We start from the raw sequence: 23,139 nt of genomic DNA, 5'->3' as shown, positions 1-23,139 counted from the left end.
ACATTATATCTTGATGATTTCTGAACGATCTAGAACGAATCGAAACATGCATAAATCATGTAGATCGGCCAAACCGTTCATGCAAACTCATTATTATATATAGAGAAAGAAAAGAAGATTTACCCTACCCCCTCCCAGCACTTGACTTTTCGGAGACCAGAGGGACATATTTTTATTAAATATTTGTAACTGCCTAATTGTTGCATAATAAAGTGACTGATTAATCGTTTCAGTGAGATCCGAAAAAAAAATGTTGCGTAAACAATAAATATTCCTTTTTGGCATGTGTAATTTAGTAATGTCTATTCATACAAATAAAAAGCCACAATCTAACAATATACCAATTTTGTATTTTAAACCTGCGCTGCGGCTCAGAGCAAAAAGTATGATTGAAAAATCACTCTATTATTCTGATATCACGAGAATGTGCTAAAAATGTTGTTCAACTCATATTTTATTTTTATATTGAGCTTAATATAAATCTTAAAATTGTTACAGATTGTAACCCGATTGAAAAATTGAACTTTAGTATAGATTCACTACACAACACAAATTTAATTACACTTTGACTGTTTACTTTTTAGTACATCATCAAAATGTGAAGGATCATCCGGCAGACCACGTATTTATATTTTAATAAGATTTTTCTTGAATAAGGTTTTTAAAACAAGATAAGCCTTTCTGCCCTTTCTCTTGGGCCATGCTGTTTTTAATAGACTAAAATGATTTAATGCAAATTCAAGCCTCCTAAATAGAACACTTCATTCAATCAATTTTTATTTTATTAACAATTAAAAAAGTTATTTATCAGTTTGAAGTGCATGACAAGCCTGCTACAATGCTGGAAACAAATAATTCAAAAATAGTTCAACGAGGTCTCCGGATGACCCTTAACTCATTACGTCATGTAGATTTCGTACATTCGCTTTTTCCCATTTGAAGAATGCTTTGGCATGTTTAGGCGAGCTCATCCTCGGTATTTTGCGCATCCCCTAGCAACACCCTGGGAATCCCCAGCAATCATATGTAGATCGGTAGCAGTAATGTAGACATAGTATGACATTCCTACTAATTTCTAATACTCTTGTTCACCCTTCGGAATACAGAACGTTTGTCCCATTTTTAAACTTGTACCAGGATTGAACCATCGTGTCATTGCCCTTCGCTAACAGTTTGTTTGCCTACTTGCAGGGGAAAACCTTATTCAAAGCCCCAGCAGCATCTCGATGGCCCGCAACACCAGCTCCGGTGAGCTGCAGAATGGCGAACACAAATCCAACACGAATTTCATGCGAAAAATTCCACCGGGTGCCGAGGCCAGCAATATTTTGGTAGGAGAGGTGGATTTCCTCGACAAGACGCTGGCTGCTTTTCTTCGCCTGAACAACGCAGCTGTGATGGGTGATTTGACTGAAGTCCCTGTGCCAACTAGGTTCGAAGGCTGAGACTACATCCGTTACAAAATCCACTACTTATCAAGAAACTTTTTTTTTTCAGATTTATCTTCATTTTGCTGGGTCCACCGGGAAGCCATGGAAGCTTCCATGAAATTGGCCGTGCCATGGCGACTCTCATGTCGGATGAGATTTTCCACGAAGTCGCATATCGTGCCAAGAAGCGAGAGCACCTTCTAGCGGGCGTCGATGAGTTCCTGGACGCCGTTACTGTACTACCGCCCGGCGAGTGGGATCCATCGATTCGAATAGAGCCACCAGCTGCCATTCCATCGCAGGAGATCCGGAAACGACCGCCGGAGAAAAATCCCAAGGAGGAAATCGACGAGGAAGAGGAAGAACAACGGCAGCGCGAAGAGTCGGGCCTTTCGCGAACCGGGCGCCTATTCGGCGGGTTAGTCAACGATCTGAAACGAAAGAAACCTTTCTATCTGTCCGATTTCAAGGACGGATTGTCGCTGCAGTGCGTGGCCTCGTGGATCTTCCTGTACTTTGCCTGCCTGTCGCCGATCATTACCTTCGGAGGATTGTTGGGCTCGGCCACTGGAAACAACATCGCAGCTATGGAGTCGCTGGTTTCCGGATTTGTGTGTGGCCTTGGATATGGATTCTTTTCGGGACAACCGTTGACCATTTTGGGATCCACCGGTCCGGTGTTGGTGTTCGAGACGATAGTCTACGATTTCTGCACGCGCGTCGGATGGGATTATTTGACATTCAGGTGAGTTGTTCGGAGGTAGTGACAAAAATAATTTCTCGTGGAAATTTCCAAACAATCTCCCGAGGGAATACCGGGAAATTTCCTGAGGGATTCCCGAAAAAATCCCGCGGAAACTTCAAAAAGTTTCTCGAAAAGATTCCGGAAAATTTCCCAATTATTTACAAAGAATTTTCCGAAAAAAATCCAAAAAAATTCTCCGTCCAAAAAACCTTTAAAGAGTACCGTTTTGACTCAAATCCCGAACAGAACACTTGTCACGTGAAGATTTATCTGAAATATTTCGTTATTATTGCATAAATAAGCGAATTTTCTTGGCAGGCGTACAGATCAAAGACATTATAATTGCCTTACAATGAAATATCTTTGATATTTTGCATTTCAGTACTTTCAAGGTGGTGTTAAAATTTTGAATCGAAGTGTTTAGAATTTCAAACAATTTTTACTCTGGGTGTTTAGCATTTTAGACAAAGTTCGGCAGAATGAAATCATTAAGTAGTGACAGTAACAATCAATAAAATATAAATATCAAGCGCTTATATGAAAGTTTAATTCTTTCACCAGCTGATGGATACTGTCGATCTATTCAAATATTTTAATTCATGCGCCATAAAGACCTTCGAAGTGAAAAATGTGCTCAAGTGCTCGGAATATGAATCAAAACGGTACTTCCCAAAAAAATAGGAATTTTCCCGAGGAAATTTCGAAAAAAATCCCAATTAAATTCCAAAGAATTTCCCGAAGGAAGTTCGAAACAATTTCCATAAGAAATTCCAAAGAAACTCCCGAGGAAATTCCGAAGAATCTTCCAACGAAATTTTGAAGAATTTTTCGCAGAAACTTCGTACAATTTCCCGAAAATTTTTTGAAGAATTTCCCGACAAAACTTCGACGTATTTCCCACAGAAATTCTGAAGAATTTACCGAGGAAATTCCGAAAAAAAATTCAAATTTTTTTCCGAAAAAATTCCAAAGAATTTCCCGAGGAAAGACCAAAGAATTTCCCAAGGAAATTTCGAAGAATTTTCCGAGGAAACTAAGAAGAATTTCCTAAGGAAATTCGGAAAAATTTTCCGAGAAAATCTCAAAGAATTTTGCGAGGAAATTCCGAAAAAAATCCGAGGAAACTTCGAAGAATTTCCTGACTTCGTACAATTTCCCGAGAAAATTTTGAAGAATTTCCCGATGAAATTTTGAAGAATTTCCCGACAAAATTTCGAAGAGTTTTCCGAAGAATTTTCCGAGGAATTTCCGAAGAATTTCCCGAGGAAATTCTGAAAAAAAAATTCCGAGGAAATTATATAGAATTTTCCGAGGAAATTCCAAAAGATTTCCCGAGGAAATTCCAAAAAATTTGGCTCCGAAGAATTTTCCGAGAAAATTCCGAAGAATTTCCCAAGAAAATTCCATAGAATTTTCCAAGAAAATTCCGAAGAATATTCCGAAGAAAATCCGAAGAACCTTCCGAGAAATTTCGAAGAGTGTCCAGAAAAAATACCGAAGAAAATTTCGAGAAAATTTCGAAGAATTTCCCGAGGAAACTACGAAGAATTTTCCGAGAAAATTTCGAAGAACTTCCCGAGAAAATTTTGAAAATTTTCTCGAGGAAATTTCGTAAAATTTCCCAAGAAAACGTTGAAGAGTTTCCCAACAAAATTTCGAAGATTTGCCCGAGAAAATTCCGAAGAATTTTACGAGGAAATTCCGAAGATTTTTCGAGGAAACTCCGAAAAATTTCCCAAGGAAACTCCGAAGAACTTTTCGAAAAAAATCCGAATAGTTTCCAGAGGAAATTTCGAAGAATTTTCCGAGAAAATTTCTAAAAATTTCCGGAAAAAATTTCGAAAAATTCCGGGAAAAAAATTCGAAAAATTTCGGAAAATTTCGCGTGGAAATTTTGAAGAATTTCCCGTGGAAATATGGAAAAAATTCCCCAGAAAATTTCGAAAAATTTCCTTAGGAAATTTCAAAGAATTTCCCGCAGAAATTTCGAAGAAGTTCCCGATAAAATTTCAAAAATTTTGAAGAATTTTCCAAAAAAAAAAAAACATGAAGAAATTTCCCGGAAATCCCGGAGAATTTTTCGAGCAAATTTCAAAGAATTTTCCGAGGAAATTCCGAAGAACTTTCCGAGGAAACTTCGAAAAATTTCCCGATTTCGTACAATTTCCCGACAAAATTTTTAAGAATTTCCCAAAAAAATTTGAAGAATTTCCCGACAAAATTTCGAAGATTTTCCCGAGAAAATTCCGAAGAATTTTACGAGGAAATTCCGAAGAATTTTCCGAGGAAACTCCGAAGAATTTCCCAAGGAAACTCCGAAGAACTTTCCGAGAAAATTCCGAAGAATTTCCCAACGAAATTTCGATAATTTTCCGAGGAAATTTCTAAGAAATTCCCGAAATAATTTCGATGAATTTCGCTGGAAAATTTTGAAGAATTTCCCGACGAAATTTCGAAAAATTTTCCGAGGAAATTTCGAAGAATTTCCCGACAAAATGTCTAAGAATTTCCCGAGAAAACTTCGAATAATATCCCTAGACAATTTTGAAGAAATTCCGAGAAAATTTCGAAGAATTTCCTGAGGAAAAACCTCGAATAATTTCTCGAGAAAATTTTATAGAAAGTCCGAGAAAATTTCGAAGAATTTCTTGAGGAAATTCCAAAGAATTTCCCGACAAAATTTTGAAGAATTTCCTAAGAAAATTTTGAAGAATTTCCCGACAAAATTTCGAAGATTTTCCCGAGAAAATTCCGAAGAATTTTACGAGGAAATTCCGAAGAATTTTCCAAGGAAACTCCGAAGAACTTTCCGAGGAAATTCCGAAGAATTTCCCAACGAAATTTCGATAATTTTCCGAGGAAATTTCTAAGAAATTCCCGTAAAAAAAATTCGAAGAACTTCGCTGGAAAATTTTGAAGAATTTCCCGACGAAATTTCGAAGAATTTTCCGAAGAAATTTCGAAGAATTTCCCGAAGAAATTTCGTAGAATTCCCCCAGAAAACTTCAAATATTACCCTTGGGAAATTTTGAAGAAATTCTGAGAAAATTTCAAAGAATTTCCTGAGGAAAAACCTCGAATAATTTCCCGAGAAAATTTTATAGAAAGTCCGAGAAAATTTCGAAGAATTTCCTGAGGAAATTCCAAAAAAATTCCCGACCAAATTTTAAAGAATTACCCGCGGAAATTTCGAAGAATTTACCGAGGAAGCTCCGAAGAATTTCCCGCGGAAATTTAAAAGAATTTCTCGACGAAATTTCGAAAAATTTATCGAGAAAACTTCGTACAATTTCCCAAGAAAATTTTGAAGAATTTTCCGACAAAACTTCGAAGATTTTCCCGAGAAAATTCCGAAGAATTTTACGAGGAAATTCCGAACTATTTTCCGAGGAAACTCCGAAGAATTTATCGGGGAAACTCCAAAGAATTTATCGGGGAAATTTCGAAGAATTTCCCTAAGAAATTTCGAAGAATTACGCGAGGAAATTTCGAAGAATTTCCTGAGAAAATTTCGAAGAAATTCCTAAGAAAATTCCAAAGAAATTCCCGAGAAAATTCCGAAGAATTTCCGGATGAACTTTTGAAGAATTTCCCAAGAAAATTCCGAACTATTTTCCAAGGAAATTTTGAACAATTTCCCAAGGAAATCCGGGACAATTTTCCAAGAAAATTTCGAAGAATTTTCCCAGAAAATTCCGAAGAAATATGTCGATGGAATTCCGAAGAATTTTTCGAGAAAATACGAAATACAGAAGAATTTTTTCGACGAAAATCCGAAGAACTTCCAAACAATACTCCAGAAAATCGAAAAAAAATATCGAGAAATTTCGAAACATAATCACGAAAAAATATCGAGAAATTTCGAAGCATAATCACTTATTTGGTCCTAAGCGACACTAAGGGTTCATAGGGGCAAAGTGAAAGACCTCGAAGCAAACACCGAGCAAATGCCGAAGAATTTTCCAACTGAGAAAATTCAGAAGAATTTCCCGAGGATTGTCGATTCAAACCAGCTGCTAAAACGGCTTTCGACTTGACGCCAAAAACGACACCACTGACTGCCGCACAAAATAAAGACAAACGCTGACAGTTTTCGGACCGGCACACAACCCTAATCACAATGTTTTCGTGTTTCCTTTTTTCAGATTCTGGATCGGAACATGGGTTACCATCATCCTGGTTATCTTGGTTGCAATCGATGCCAGTGCTCTTGTTTGTTACATCACCAGGTTTACCGAAGAGAACTTTGCCTGCCTTATAGCCTTCATCTTTATCTACAAAGCCGTGGAAAATGTACTGCACATCGGAACAGACTACCCACTGAATACGGCAGGATCTAGGTACGATTGCTCTTGCCTACCACCGGGAAATCAAACCTTATCCCCCGAAATCATCCACGAATGGTCACAGTATGACAAGAAAACCTGCGCAGTAAGCTGATTGTTGCGATTAATTTAAAAATGCCATAACTAATTTCTCATAAATTTGATAGTTACTGAACGGAACCCTCACTGGATACGACTGCTCTAAACCCGAATACATCTCCGATGTCTTCCTGATGTCAATCATATTATTCATCGGAACGTACATCATATCGGTTATTCTTAAGGATTTTAAGAATGCGCTATTCTTCCCATCTAACATCCGACAGTTCGTGAGTGATTTCGCGGTCATCATTGCGATTTTTTCGATGACCATACTGGACTACACGACCAACGTCCCAACTCCAAAACTGGAAGTTCCCCGCGAGTTCAAACCAACCATTCCGGATCGAGGCTGGCTCGTTCAGCCATTCCACGAGAAGAACCCGATCTGGTCACCGGTGCTGGCCGTTTTACCGGCTCTGTTGGGCACCATCCTGATCTTCATGGATCAACAAATTACGGCTGTGATAATCAATAGAAAAGAACATAAGCTGAAGAAAGGCTGTGGCTACCATCTGGATCTTTTCGTGCTAGCCCTACTAATTCAACTCTGTTCCCTCATGGGACTACCATGGTGAGTTGTACGAAATTCCTATTGCGTGTCATGCGTTCTATCATTTCTTCTCTTTCGGAAAAGGTTCGTCGCTGCTACCGTGCTCAGTATTAATCATGTCAATTCACTCAAACAAGAATCCGAAACGGCAGCTCCTGGCGAGAAGCCCCAGTTCCTTGGAGTTCGAGAACAGCGTGTAACCCATATATTGATCTTCTTGACGATCGGCTGCTCGGTGCTGTTGACACCACTATTGTCCCACATTCCAATGCCAGTATTATACGGCGTATTTTTATACATGGGTGCCGCATCGCTCAAGGGCCTCCAGTTCTTCGATCGGCTGATGATTATGCTGATGCCCATCAAATACCAACCGGACTACATGTTCTTGCGACAGGTCGGTAGCACTGCCTATGAGTTTGAGAAAATGCGATCTAATTCTAATTTTCCAATAGGTTCCGATCCGCCGCGTTCATCTGTTCACAGTGATCCAGTTGGCCTGTCTAATCATGCTTTGGGTTATCAAATCGTTCTCCTCGACGTCTATACTTTTCCCACTGATGTTAGTCGTCATGATTGGCATTAGGAAATCGTTGGATCTTGTCTTTACGCGTCGGGAGCTCAAAATTCTGGACGATGTAATGCCGGAAATAACGAAGCGAGCCCACGAGGATGACCTCCGACAGCTCGAGGATGGCGAGGTGGGCTTTTATCGACGGTTTATTTCTTGTTGTGTTGGCAGTAAGACTTCGCCCATTACCACGATCAATGTTACGAAAATAGTAGAATCTAAGCAAAACAATAGCACATCGCAGCATACCCCCAATAGCATAACCGCTAACAACACAACCAACTTCAACAACTGCACCACAACCAACCTCAGCACTCCAAACACAACCACCGCAAACAACGCCAACAATGCACAAAACAGTTAGAACAGTTTGTTAGTCCTTCCCAACACATCTGTTGCTCACGAATGGCTTGAAAGTCGTGTCTATCATTGAATTAGTTTAATTTCTCTGACAGTTTCTATTTAGTACATCTATTCCAATTGGTTTTGTTATTTTTAAAAACATTTATACACTCATGATTGTGTAGGAAATTTTTTATCAAAAGACTCAAATTGGAGCTTAGAACAAATGTTTTATATAGGCCTAGATTATGTCGCTACTCCTCACCGAATTATATTTTGTAGTTGCTGGATAACTATTTATAGGTAATGATAATGTATGAGCTAATCACAAGAGGTGCATCTGAATGAATGTAATTTCTAAAATGTCACTATTCTATTTTCATCCACCGTAGATTGGTAGAATTTCGTCAACTGGTTTCATCTTTTCGATCATTTAGTTACCAAACATCACCGCATCTATTCACACTATGCTTCCATAAGATCATGCAACGCTAAGCTACCTAAAACATTGCACTCATATTTGACGAACAAAGTGATTTACTTTTTTACAAATGAAATTCGATTTTATTATACACATGTTTTATTTTCTAGATTATTTTTACACAGCTATGTATTGTATTTGTAGTATGATTTATCGATGTAATAAATTAAATATTTTTTACAGAATCGTTGAGGCTTCTTTTTGTTTCTGTTTGATTTTGCTTCGTATTCAGTGTTTTGGTTCTTTGTCTAGGAGTGGTAATTGGAATTCAATCTTATATTTTAGTCTATTGGTCGAACTATTCGTTGAAACTAGAAAGCCATTACCACTGTACATGCTTCGGGTATCTTTATCAAGACCATAATGCCAATCACATCCTCAAAATCAACATAGGATTTGAAGAGACATAGTTCACTTATAGTAGAAGTAATCGATTGAAATTTACTTCAGACGCTGCACTAGAGTGCGTCGTTATAAGCTACCAATAGTGCAACACATTACCTGTGTGAACTGCGAAGGCATATCACTGACTGCAGCAGAAGATTGAAGTAACTATTATCAATTCAGTGCAAAACCGAATTATAGCCGCTAACGAAGTTGGATTTTTCTCACAATCCATACGTTAAACCTAACTTCGGAAGCAGTGCGCTGTTTTCATTTGGTGATGTGCTATACAGCGCACCACTTTCGAAATCAGGTTTAACGTATGGATTGTTTGAAAAATCCAATTTTGATAGCGGCTATAAATCGGTTTTCTACTGAATTTATAATATGCGAATCACAGCTCTGTTACAAACTGAATTCCAATCCACGAAATCCGCGACTAACAAAATGAAATCCGCGACTGAAAAACCAAAACCGCGACAAACAAAAATAATGGCCTTATCACGTAGAAACAGATTTCAATACAAAATTTCAATACTGTTGTTTTTAATGTTTTTATCGACTTTGATTAGTAGAAAAAATGACATAATTTATGCCGTATGATGTTTTGAATGGTAAAGCAAAAATAATGTCATGGTTTTTAAATAAATGGATCCTTGCATTACTAATAGCTTCAGAGGCGTGTCACAGGGGGGGGGTCTGAATATCGTTCGATGGAGCAATTTCCAGGGTTTTATCTCTGATACTAGAAGAAAAAAGGAATGAAAAAATTGGAAAGAATAAAGATTAATTTCACCATTTTCAACTCCCACATCCCACTTCTCACTCCTCGGTCCTCAGTTCTCACTTCACACTTCTAACTTCTCATTGCTCACTATTCACTTCTCACATCTCACCCCTCACTCCTCACTTCTCACTTCTTACTTCTTCGCCGACACGAATGCACCCTTCTGGTGTAACGTGTCGTAAATACACAAACAAACAAAACAACACTTCTTACTTCTCACTCCTTTTACTTACTTCTTCTCGATTCTAATTTCACTTAAAACTTCTCACTTCTCAATTCTGAATTCCCACTTCATACTTCTCACTTTCCTTTTCGCTCTTTACACTTCTCCTTTTTCGGTTTTTATTACTCACTTTCCACTTGGCACTTTTCATTTCGAGTCTTCTCATTACTCACTTTTCACTACACTCAATGTAAGTATATTTTTAAATATTCCGCCGAATGGCCCGAAAACGTGTATATCGTGCATGTGAAACGTTTCTAACATTGCACAGTGGTCCAGGTAGCAGACAAAGCGGTAAAAGTTTATCAAGTCGAAAATGGCAGAGATAGAAAAAATTTGTTCTACAAAGTTGCTCCTAACGGTTAGGAGCATATTGAGGTTTTCATAAAAATTAGGGTGGGCCACATTTGAAAAAAAAAGAAAAAAAGACAAATAAAACTTTTTTATTTGCTGAAAAATGGGTATACAATGATCCGCAAAGTTGTAGTTCAGCCAGATTCCTAGAATGTTGCTCAATAAATTATTTCTCTAGCTCTTAAATTGACTGATAAAGAGCAATTTTCCCAAGTTTACTTAGGGTTTTGATTTTGTGGTTTATGCTAACGGAAAAACAGCACGACACTAATAAAACGCGACGCGAGACAAGGCATAACACTTATCGTTTTTACACTCGTCAACTAAGATTTAAAAAAATACCTTTTACGTCGACCGGTTTCGGGCGCGATGTTGCCCACCATCAGGACTATGTCCAACTGACTACTTTTCGTACGCTGCTCGTACACGTTCGGTTGCAATTGAAGTTAGGGAAGGTTTGTTTCGGCCAGGCCGAAAAGGTTGCATACGATGGGAGGTTCGTCTTCATTCATCAGCTGTTCTTTGGCATTTGTGATGAACATTGACTCCCAAGCGTTGAGCTGGGAGTTTTTCCTTACTGCCCTGAAGTTTGGAATATACCGAAAACCCACATCAACTGATCGGTACATTACATCCCACTCCAATCATTTTGGAGCCCAGGAACAAGCGGCGTTTTACTCTATGGCGCATCGCCTGTACAACATACCCATGGATAAAGCGGAATTCGAAGAGGAAGAAAACTGGATTTATAACGCAGCTGAAGTCAACGGGTACAGTTTGTAGAAAAGATTCTCCTTAAGCACAAACGTAAAAAACACCGTCAAGAAGTCACTACACTGGAACCAGAAACAGACAAGTGTAGAAGAATAAGTGTGCCATTTTATCCCAGACTAACAAACCCAATTAAAACTGCACTTCGACGACAGGGGTTGCAGATAGTATATAAAAGTGAGAACACTCTACGTGATTTACTCTGCAACCTAAAGGACAAGGTTCCACCGGAAGAGCAGTCGGGAATCTATCAAATTCCTTGTGATGACTGTTCTGCAGTTTACATCGGTCAGACCCGCCGCAAAATAAAAGTACGTTTAAGGGAACATAAAAATGCTGTGGAATCACACAAAACAAGCGAATCGAGCGTGGCTGTACATGCAGTAAACTATGGTCACAACATTAACTGGGAGAATTCGAAACTGTTAAAAACAGTAAGGAAACTGTTAAAAACAGTAAGAAAAACAGCTCAACGCTTGGGAGTCAATGCCAAAGAACAGCTGATGAATGAAGACGATCCTCCCATCGTATGCAACCTTTTCGGCCTGGCCGAAACAAACCTTCCCTAACTTCAATTGCAACCGAACGTGTACGAGCAACGTACGAAAAGTAGTCAGTTGGACATAGTCCTGATGATGGGCAACATCGCGCCCGAAACCGGTCGACGTAAAAGGTAATTTTTTAAATCTTAGTTGACGAGTGTAAAAACGATAAGTGTTATGTCTTGTCTCGCGTCGCGTTTTATTAGTGTTTACTTAGGGTGACCCTTAAAAAACAGTTTTTTTGCTCTAACTTTTTTGATTCAAATTTCTCAGCAATGTGATGTTCAGACCACTTTTTAAGCTTTTAAGGGCGCAACTTTTCATGCACAGCGCATGAAAGAGAAGATCAAGAGAAAATCTGCGACTAATCCGCGAAAAACGCTCGCGAGATCCATGACTTTTGTAACAGCCCTGGAATTAAGGAATTCAAAGAGGCTCCTGGGATCGAACGCACCCTAGATGCTCAAACCAAACCGTGCACATATTGCATAAATGGTCTGCAATATCTGGAACATCGCGACAATTCCGTCTTGGAGATGGTCTCAAAAAAGGAAATCTAACTGTGTGCGACACTAGCGGGACATAATGATACAGGAGAACATAGACACTACTCTCCGGCGGCATCAGGGAAGATTCCGCCCTAATGGATCATGTGTGGACCTTATTGTGATGCTTCGCACCCTGGAGCAGGTCAACGAATTCCAAGAAATCCTCAAAAAAAAATCAAAATCCTCCACGTTCCAATCGTTCTTGTACGACGTAACGAACGTCTAAACCTACCGTAGGGAAAATATTAAATCCGATCACTACTTAATTGCAGTATGCCTGCACTCAAAGCTCTCGACGAAGTACAACACGAGTCGAAGTCTCATACCATGGCTACAGGACGATAGACTGGCCCAAGACTACGCCCATCAGCTGGAAGAGGCACTTTCAACTGTAAAGCACCATTTCTGCACGTCTACAATTCATGAATAATAAAAGATAGTTTCAGGTCTTCTTGTTCCAATCTTCTAACAGAAAATAGATTAAAGATTGGGAACATACAACACAGCTTCGACATAATCTGTTGAACTTCCGTTTTCCTTTGATAAATTGAATCATCGCACAACTCTTATTAAGTTGGATTGTCTCGGAACCAATGACTGCCTCTGGTGACGATTTCAGTCATACTTAACCGGCCTAACTGTCGTTAATAAAGATCATCAGTCAAACTATTTGAGACTACCGAAATTCAGTCATACTTTAATACTTTACCGAAATTCAGTCATACTTTAATACCTTAATCAGAATTCCATCAATATTGTGCAAAATTCATTTTCAGTGCAAAACGTAAACAAACTCGGTGACCCCAACAAAAATCCAAGATGGCTGCCCATCTCGCTCGCTGCGCTCCACGTCTTCTCGTACCTGCCGGATCGGAAGCGAACACCATCTTTGCAGGGTTGCTGTCCGGCATTCTTGCAACATGCCCTGTCCATCGTACCCTTCCAGCTTTATTGATGTATCTGCTTCAATGATGTTATCGATCATTTAGTTATTTGCGTTCGATCATTTAGTAGTTTGTCAATAACTCATTCCAAAAGCTGAATTTCAAAATGTGTTGTATGGTGGACTTCTAGTGCGAAGGTTTTTCTACCACTCTGCCTAATGGTTGGTTGTTTGAATTCCACTCGTAACAGAGTTATAGCTATAGTTTCAGTAACTTAGACTAAATGATAACAAAATTCCAATCATTTAGTTTAAGTTACTGCAACTAGCGTTATAACTCCGTTATTAGTTGAATTATAACAACGAACCATTAGGCAAAGTTGTAGAAAAACCTTCGTACTAGAAGGCCACCATACAAAACAATTCGAAATTCAGCTTTTTGAATGAGTTATTGACAAACTACTAAGGGTCTGTCTCATTTGGAGAATTAAACTGAAATTAAACTTAATAGTGACATTTCAATAATTATCAAATAACCCTGCTCGCAGAGCAAGATTACTTTTGACAGATATCGAATCATTTTGCATCGATGTTTTATTGGAATTGCTGGGTAGCACCAGCCATTCTTATGACTATGTTATTTGCTAATTTTCGAACTGTCACTTTTAAGTTTAATTATCCAAATGAGACAGAGCCTAAATGATCGAACGCAAATTACTAAATGATCGATAACATCCTTGATCTATTTTGTGATTAATCCACCTAGAAGTATTTCAACTTCCGGAAGGATTTTGGATTTCTACGGGAGGTTCTTCTTATTGTCTATAAGAAATTTTTCGAAAGTTCCATTGGAAAACATTTAAAACAGGAAAGGGTCGTCGACCAAATAACTTTGGGCTAGATGGACTTCGGTCAAATGATGTGCTTGGTCAAACTACATATTCGGCCTAACAACTTTCGGCCTTGTGGCTTTCGGCCAAATTACTTTCTGCCAAACGACAAAAATTCTATTTCAGCGTAAATTTTTCGGAATTTCCACTCACAGTTTACGGAGAGGTTTTCGGAATTTCAACGGTAATTCTCAAGGAATTCATTGGAATTTTTAAGAAAAATTTTCTGTGGATTTAACGTGATGATGTGGGGATCACTCGAGAAATTATACGGAAATTCGACTGAATCTTCGAAATTTCCACGAAAAATTCTGCGGACTTCTTCAAATTTGAATCGGCGTGGAAAAATATAGATCTACGGCGTGACAAAATTTTGAACGGTGGCGCGCTGATGCAAAAATGCCGGCTGCGGCGGCGTGCCAAAAGCTGTCGGCGGCGCACACCTATATCTGGAATTTTTCTATAGACGAGTGCACGATGAAAGAAAACCTCATAAACTCCATATAGAGAAATCAAAAAAAAATTGGCTCATATTATTTGAACAATTTCTGAATAAAAATAGAATTTGTTTCGCTATATTGAGCAATAAGCGCAAGCTTTGAAAATAGCATCTCAAAGTTTCAACTCAGTTTACAAAAAAAATCTTTTAGGAAGGAACTAATAGTTTATCAATCAATTATTTTATGGGAAACAAATTTTGATGTATTAAGGTCTATTGCTAGAATCCTTTAAACGACTGGTGAAGTAGAAGTAGAAGTATTTTTTTTTCCTTGGACTAACGGCTTCCAGCCTGGCAAAACGAATCGAGACGCTACGTTTTTTTTTTCAATTTTCAACGTTTCGGCCTGTTGTTGCTAGAACATTTAAAAATGAATTAAATTGAATGAAAGGAGATCAATTGCTAGAAAATCTTAAAATATTTAAGCCCCAGGGATCGGCTACCAGCCATCGGCTTATAACAAATCATTTTTATCGAAATACTTTTAAGATATTTTCATATCCTCAACAAAGCGTTGAGAAAAAAAAACTCCAATAATAAAGTAAAAAAAATGAAATCTCCGAACTGACGATTCAAATCGAACGCGAGTTGAAACCCACCGAACTCCAAGATAAAAATGTCGTGAACGATTTGACTCGTCCGTTTGAATTATTGTTTGCGAATTATTTGATGTTTAGCATTAGCATTGAGCAATTCGCACAAATTCGTAGGTGGAACTTAGCAATGCACTCTCCAATAGTCGAAATGGGTATACCCCGTTAGGCATAAGTACGTTAGGCATAACGGACGTTAGGCATAATGTACGTTAGGCATAATGGACGTTAGGCATAAAATGACCCAAAGAACAGCCCATGACATAAAGAAGGCAGAATTATGCCAAACGTCCATTATGCCTAACGTACATTATGCCTAACATCCGTTATGCCTATCGTCCATTATGCCTAACGTACTTATGCCTAACGTCCTTATGCCTAACGTACTTATGCCTAACGTCGCGGACCCGTCGAAATTTGTCCTGGCCACGTCCTTGCGAATGCTGAGGAAGGGGAAGGATAGTTAGTTGGACATCTACTTGAGAAAGATGCAGAGAACTTTACAACTTCTCATAGGTATCACGGGAGGTTTTGCATTTATTAGTGTGTTAGTGTATAATATTAGGAATCGTTCGGTAGAATGTGAAACACAGAAAGAACTAAGATAGATATACAAAGTAGGAAAGCCTGGAATTGAACCCACGACCTGCTTAAAGGGCAGAAGTGGTTCCCACTAGACCACCGAGATCGATTGTTTGCGAATTATGAGATCTTTGTCACAAAAAATGCTGCGCATATTATTATACTCCAATCGCGCCCCCATTGATTTTCTCAGTTTTTAAGGCAAAATGATTTCTCAGTCAATGAGTGAAACAATGTATTAAAATTTTATGCATGGAAAATTCAAGCGCGATGCTTTCCAGCAAAGCCACAAGTCACGCACATAGGGACCGCTCCATTATTGAGATTTGAGTATTATTTTACCAATGCCTTCACAAGTTAGCAACGGTTTCCAAAATGTGTTATCAAATAAGATTGACGAGTCGTACCTTTAACCATCAATACATTGCGTGCATTTACCATTTCTTACAAAGTTTTACCAATTGATTTTCAGATTCTATAGTCTTATTAACTATGACGGTCAGTTGAAACTCTCATGAGTTAAGGTTTTCTTATGTAGGATTTCTCTCTTCCGTAGCATATACATAGGAATGTAATCGATGTGTCCTCTAGCTACTACACCAATATTTGTGTAATCAAAAAAGTGAATTTTATCCGGTTGCTTGCTCACCTCTGTTCTCACGCTCATATTTAGAAAAATACAGATTTTGATAAGTACACAATTGAAGCTAAAATAAAAATGAACTTTTTTATTCTTATTCCGCCTCATTATCATTTCTTTTTATATTTTCTCTCTCAAACAGGAAAATCATACGCTACTTAACGTGCAAAATACTCAAATCATCGTTACCAATCATTAAACTTGTTTATTTTATTAGATGATCAGTTCAAAAATAAATTAAGTTTGTTTGAATCGCATGTTTCTGAAATATGTAGAAAATTGACTGCAAATTTATGTATGGAGCAAAGTGCATTTGTCAGTATTGTAAAAATCGCAATTGAGGAAAATAAATTCATATAGAAAATTATGATGAACTTTTGAGATAAGATAGTAGAAAAATGAATTGGATAATGTGTAAAAGTTGCGATGTTTTACAATGTTAAAAAAATGAAAAACAAAAATCACACACTTAAAGTTGAATGAAGAAAATAAACTATATATTGGCAATGTGACAAAATTGTTTCTGTTCTATTTTTTTTATTTCACCATTCTACCTAAAAGTAAAATACATTTGCTTTCCCTATCACTTCTTTAAAACTACTTGATATTTCTGTTTGATCTTGGAAATCACGAAAAAAAAACCTTAACCGGCCATCATCCGAATCATCCAAATGACACCATTGCGCCATTTCCGGTTTCCTTCATTCCAAACAGGAGTCGGGCCAGCATTCGGCGGACAATTTGCAGCTACCGTTGGAGAATGGAAATCTCAATTGCAAAGGACAGATCAACATATCGGAAGAAGTGAATCGTACCACTATCTGGAAACAGGTCAACAACTGCAACGTGCTGTTCACTAAGAAGCAGGCCAGCAAAAACGCCCCCAAAAAAATACACAAGCAATCGGACCCACCGGTTAACCTCAATAGTCAGCAATCACAAATGTGAGTTAAATTATTAACCATTATTCATTCCACAATCTGCAACAACGTGGTTAGTCTATCTAAGCCTATTCACAGCCTAAGTCCCATATAGCAGCGGTTCTCAACTTTTTTCTTGAGAGGTACCCATTTGTGTGTTTGTATTCATTCCCGGGCAGAATGACGGCTTTCTATCTTTTAGAAAGGGGGCTTCCGAATCTCTTGAAAGGGGGCTTTTTTCTCAGTTTTTTTCTCCGTTCGAATCTGTTGTTCTGTTCCGTGTACCACAAAGCCCTGCCCATCCGGATAATGCTCCATGCCGAACAAAAATCGAGCACGATGCCACGCAAACCGTTTCCAACGTCAAATGCCCGGAGGCTTTCGAACCACTTCTAAGGGGGCTGGCTGAAAGAAGAATTCCGAGCCCCTCGAAAGCAGGTTTCGGATCCTCTTAAAAAGGTGCTTCCGGCATTGATCATCTAGAAATGACGTCGCTGAACCGTTTGAAAGTAGGTTTCAATGCTTCTTGAAAGAATTACGAGCCACTCGAAAGAAAGTTTCCTAGCTATATGAAAGGGGGTTTCAAACCCTCTTGAAAAGGGAGCTTCCGAGCCACTTGTGGGGGTTGGCTAAAAGAATTCCGAGCCCCTCGAAAGGATGCCTTTTAAAAGGAGGCTTTCGAACCTCATGAAAGGGGTCTTTCGAGCCTCTTGGAATGACGTTGCTGAGCCTTTTGAAAGTAGGCTTCCAAGCTTCTCGAAGGAAGAATTCCGAGCCCTTCAAAATAAAGTTTCAGAATCACTTGAAAGGGGGCTTCCAAGTCACTTGAAAGTGATCTTCTGAGCCTCCTGAAAGCGGGCTTCCGACCCTTCTGAAAAGAGGCTTCCGAACCACTTGAAAGGGGGCTGGCTGAAAGAAGAATTCCGAGCCCCTCGAAAGAGGTTTCCTAGCCTCTTAAAAGGGGGCTTGGAATGAGGCTTTCGAACCGTGTAGAAGAAGGCTTCCAAAAGTTTTTTATTTCTCTTGGAAAAAAGTCTTTATGCCTCAAGGCTTATGAACCTATAAATTCAATATTTTAATTATTTTACTTGGAATGAGGCTTTCGAACAGCGTAGAAGAAGGCTCCCAAGAGTTTTTTTTAAATAGCCTTCATGCCTCAAGGCTTCTGAACCTTCAAATTTAATATGTTAAGAAGTATATTCTTAATATATTCCATAATTTTGTTTCGATCAAGTAGATGGCTTTTGAAGATTTTTTTGATCTTTTGTCCCACAGCCCTTCATACACTGTGTTGGCTGTGGTGAACATGATTTGATTTACGGATTGCTATGCATATTATGTACAATACAAAAACTTGCAATATCAATTTATACAATTATTAAAACTTTACCAATATTTTTGTATAGGAATTGTAATGCGTCCGCCATTACGCATTTTCGTCTGAGGTATCCCCTGGGGTCAGCGAAGGTACCCCCGGGGGTACATGTACCCCAGGTTTTATACCGAAGTTGGATTTTTCTCCAGATACAGGCAGCTGGGTGGCACGACGCCATGTTTTTGTAGCCAACATCTCAGTATAAAATTCATGATAGTATGTGTTTTGTTTACAAACATCACATTTGATTTTCATTGGGATACAGAACTGTCAGTGGGATACGGTTGCGCAATGTTGGCTGCAAAACAAACCTATTGTGTGAGATAGGGATGCCTCCGGGCTGGATACAGGCAACTTTCCCAACTTCGGAAGTAATGCGCTGGTTTCCCCTAAAGATGCGCTAAACAACGCATCAATTAGTTCGACAGATAAAACTTCGGAAGAAAGTTCGGTTCGGAAGTCCGGACTTCCGAATTATAAGTTGGTGCTACGCCGACAATAGTTCAGATCCAAATCATCAGGAGGGTGAAACGCTTGTCACCCGCGGTACAATAGCACTCTACCCAACATCGGTTTTGGTACTTTGGTTTTTGGTACCCGATTTCTAGGTGGTTTACCTTAATTCAGCTGCTCATGTTGGGTGATAGGCTAGTACGTAGTTAATGCTTATTGTCGGCAATAAACTTTTCGTGGCGGAAACTTGCTATCAGTGGGGATTTATCGAGCCATTTGTGTTTATATACCTATTTTGTGTCGAAAAATAGCACGTCAATACGTCTGAAGTTTTGTTATCATGAATTAAACGGAATAATAACAAAAATATTGTTCGCCATATGTTGCTTAAATAACGGGTAGACGAATAAGCCACCTCTTCAGTCCCCTGCAAATCATGCTGTACACGGTGAAACACGTTTACTCATTAATGGGTACTTTTTCTTTGCTATCTTTTTCCATCTGCTGAAAAATTTACCCATTCTGGGAGAATAAGTGGATCTACTCATTTAAAAATGGGTAAATTTTTCAGCATGGAGAAAGAGATAGCAGAGAAAAAGTATATATACCCATTAAAGAGTAAACGATTTTTACCGGGTATGCAACCATCGAACACGTTTTCTGCGCGAAGATCTCAATAAACAGCTTTCCACGTTTTTTTTTTTCAGACTCAGCGAGAGCAAATCCATGAAAACCACTGACATCGACAAAAGACTGTCCACCATGCGGGAAGAGGAGGAAACTAACGCGGAAGATACCAACAACCGTCAATTAAACCATCAGAAACGAACGCAGGTTTAGAGCAAATCACTTTAAAACGTACTCCTTCCATAGCCAAACCCGATTAAAGTGAGACCCTCCCATGAAACACGCTACAACTCGCCATTCTCTTTTATATACCAACAAATAACTACAAATCATCGCGTACACCACATCCATAGGTTTTATGTGTCCACTGTGTGTACAGCTCGATAACCGTGATGTTTTTACTCCCCCATCAGATTCTGTGTAAGATTCTTGACCCACAGCTACCAATATCTAATCTTAATTGGTTCGCAGAAAATCACGCATGTAGTTGCTTGACTAGTAACTAAACTATAGCAGAAACATTTGTCTTTTGGAGTTTTGTATCAAAACATTGTAGTGCCGTCTAATAGGACATTTTGGCTTCTAATAATTCGTGTTCTTCGTTGTTGCATTAGAGAATGAAAACTCAAAAACATTACAGTTGTAAGCTCTATCATACTACTAGCTCATCAGTGCATATGATTACAAATGTTTTTTTTTAACAATTGGATATAAATGCCATATCAAGTTCTGTTACTACATTTAATCAGCGCATTATTGCAACTAATCATTTAATTAGGACCAAAATAGTTTAAATGGTAAGTGTAATGGCTCCAGAAGGAATGAACAAATAATCTAAATGTCAATGGAATAATTGGTTTTCCAGCCGTTATAGTTACTTAGCCAATTAAAATAATTTCATACAAGTTCGATAAAATCACTCACATTCACTTCTCAAAATGCATATATTTAGAAAACATTTAATTTCGTTCATCGTTTTCACTTTAGCATTGAAATGTTGATACGATAATTACAAATAAATCACATATTAATAGAAGCATGACCGTGAATAAATTAAAGAAAATAAATCACTAATCTGACATTGAATACATCCTAATTCATTAAAATCATGCAAACTAATATGTATTCTAATAAAGACCTAATAAGTAAAATGAAGCAAATCTGATGCGAAATTTCCTTTCTTTCATACGTTTGCGTTGAAATATCTACCAACATCATCGTGTCGACATAAAACAAAACCAGAAACTGAAGCACGAGTTCTGGATGAACTCGTCCCGGGGAGGCACCAAAACTGCCAGAATGAAGCACGATACCGAATACCGGGAAGGAGCAGATGCATCCGAGACGCAAGTTTGAGATCTGCAATGAAAGTTATTAGTTTTATAGGGTGGAACAAGTTCCAAATCGACTGGAAAACAAAGGCACAAAACTCAAAAATATTTCCATAGGAAAATCTGGCACTAAGATGCGTCATTCTAGAATAATAAAGATGGTGAGCCGTGAAATCAAGTGCTACCAGCCAGCAGTACCTCTAAGTCAATGTTGTTGATTCAAAATTGTCATCTTTTTAGGAAGGAACGTTATTGGCTTGAATAGCTATTTTACCCAACTAGACAACCTTTTTATAGGCAAGTTAGAGATAATCAGATACATATTAGAAAGTATGTCTCAATTATTGAAACGCATTTTTGTCCATACCTTGGCTGATACACTTATACCGATAATGTAGTGGATAAGACTTAACCAATTGTAAAACATGAACCTGATATTTAATTGAGATAATAAATTGATAAAACATACACTTTCAATTTTATTTATTTACCTAAGTAAATATAATCAGTAACTGGGAATCATTCAATGCATTAGAATGTAATGCAATGTACTAAGCGTTTCTGGCCATCATTCCAGCAAATGGTTATGTAAAGTTATGTTTAGTTGCTCTCTTCAGAGATGCCAACCAAGCGGCACTGTGTATTCATTTTTAAGCGGCAGCTCCAATGAGTTGTCTATGAGTAATACAGGATTACATTGAGATCGAAATACATATCTGTAATGCAACGTACACACCAGTCAAGCAGTTTGACGAACATTGACTCCGCCCCCAAGAAAACGCTTCGGCTGCTGCTTTGTTTGAACGTGTGTGAAGTTGTTCGAACAACCATTTGACAGTTGGCGGCTCGGTTGGAAAAAATTAAAACGGTTTGATTTTGGTTTGAGTTGTCGGGGGTGGAGTCAAGGTTCGCCGAACATGTTTGAGCATTTGTGGTGAAGTTGCACAAACCCCCATATATTTTTTGATAGTTGGTGCTCAAGTTGTCGCTTCGGTCGTTCGTGTGTGATATTGTTGTTCGAATAAATTGATTGTTCGTGTTGCTGTTGGTAAAACTTGATGGATGTTTGAATAAACCAGAGGTGGAGTCAATGTTGGACAAACTGCTTGACCGTGTGTACGTTCCATAAGATTTACGTGGAAATTTGTTGGCCTTGTTTTTATTACGCATTGCAAGAAAAATTTTGAATCCTAGAAAATTCAAAGCGCCTCTAATGAATATTTTCCTGGATAGTGATCAAAGCAAGCTAATGCGAAATTTGCGATGTTATGTTTATATTATTATTTATGACATATTCTTGCGGGCAGCAGGGACTCTGTCCAAGGGCCTGACGATCCCTCCCCATGCCATCTTCGACTTGTGGGGCTTGCCTAGGATGTAGTTGAGTTTGACAGTGGGCAATGTTAAATTCCTATAAAAAGCTGCATGTATACGCAAGTAGGCCCCACCAAAGCAACCGTGTGCCGCTCGAGGCGCACTAGCCCGAATCCTGGTGTCAGGTGGGACACAAAACAGACCTGACACGACGGCCCTCCGACGAGACAGGAGGTTTGCGCAAGCTCAATAAGCCGCCTGGAAAGCCAATAATTACAAGCAATATAAAAGATAATACGACTCGATATAATCGGCAAAGACCTAGGCGACGAATAAAGGATCACGATTGGAAGCTTGGAACATGGAACTGCAAGTCGCTAGGTTTCGCAGGTTGCGACAGGATGATCTACGATGAATTACATCCCCGCAACTTTGACGTCGTGGTGCTGCAAGAGATTTGCTGGGCAGAACAGAAAGTGTGGAGAAGCGGGCTACCTTCTACCAAAGGGATGGCACCACAAACGAGCTGGGAACCGGCTTCATAGTGCTGGGTAAGATGCGCCAACGTGTGATTGGGTGGAAGTCAATCAACGCAAGGATGTGCAAGCTGAGGATAAAATGCCGTTTCTTCAGCTATAGCATCATCAACGTGCACTGCCCACACGAAGGGAGACCCGACGACGAGAAAGAAGCGTTCTTCGCACAGTTGGAGCAGACATACGATGGATGCCCGCGGGACGTCAAAAACGTCACCGGCGACATGAACGCACAGTTAGGAAGGGAGGAAATGTATAGGCCGGTCATCGGACCGGATAGTCTGCACACCGTATCGAATGATAACGGCCAACGATGCATAAACTTCGCAGCCCTCGCAGTG

At 38.8% G+C, this 23,139-nt stretch overlaps 1 protein-coding gene across 21 annotated transcripts in view; it reads left to right on the top strand.

Moving 5' to 3' along the window:
• LOC134213320 (electroneutral sodium bicarbonate exchanger 1) overlaps nt 1–21,416 on the top strand; it is a 171,861-nt gene extending 150,445 nt beyond the window's left edge. For 18 of the 21 annotated variants that reach the window (XM_062692286.1, XM_062692283.1, XM_062692281.1 and 15 more), the window contains 9 exons: nt 1,192–1,432; nt 1,498–2,175; nt 6,321–6,606; nt 6,668–7,173; nt 7,237–7,549; nt 7,608–7,853; nt 16,957–17,186; nt 19,698–19,824; nt 20,860–21,416. In XM_062692286.1, coding sequence (XP_062548270.1) covers nt 1,192–1,432; nt 1,498–2,175; nt 6,321–6,606; nt 6,668–7,173; nt 7,237–7,549; nt 7,608–7,853; nt 16,957–17,186; nt 19,698–19,824; nt 20,860–20,973 — 2,741 coding nt within the window. In that variant the 3' untranslated portion in view covers nt 20,974–21,416. Of the gene's footprint in view, nt 1–1,191; nt 1,433–1,497; nt 2,176–6,320; nt 6,607–6,667; nt 7,174–7,236; nt 7,550–7,607; nt 7,854–16,384; nt 16,760–16,956; nt 17,187–19,697; nt 20,038–20,859 lie in introns of those variants that run through there. The other 3 variants (XM_062692294.1, XM_062692296.1, XR_009979435.1) reach the window with 2 other exon arrangements.
• The last annotated feature ends 1,723 nt before the right edge of the window (nt 21,417–23,139 follow it).

This window comes from Armigeres subalbatus, chromosome 2 (genome assembly GCF_024139115.2).
Source record: "Armigeres subalbatus isolate Guangzhou_Male chromosome 2, GZ_Asu_2, whole genome shotgun sequence".
Classification (NCBI taxonomy): Eukaryota; Metazoa; Arthropoda; class Insecta; order Diptera; family Culicidae; genus Armigeres; species Armigeres subalbatus.
This window is presented reverse-complemented; position numbering and strand designations above follow the sequence as displayed.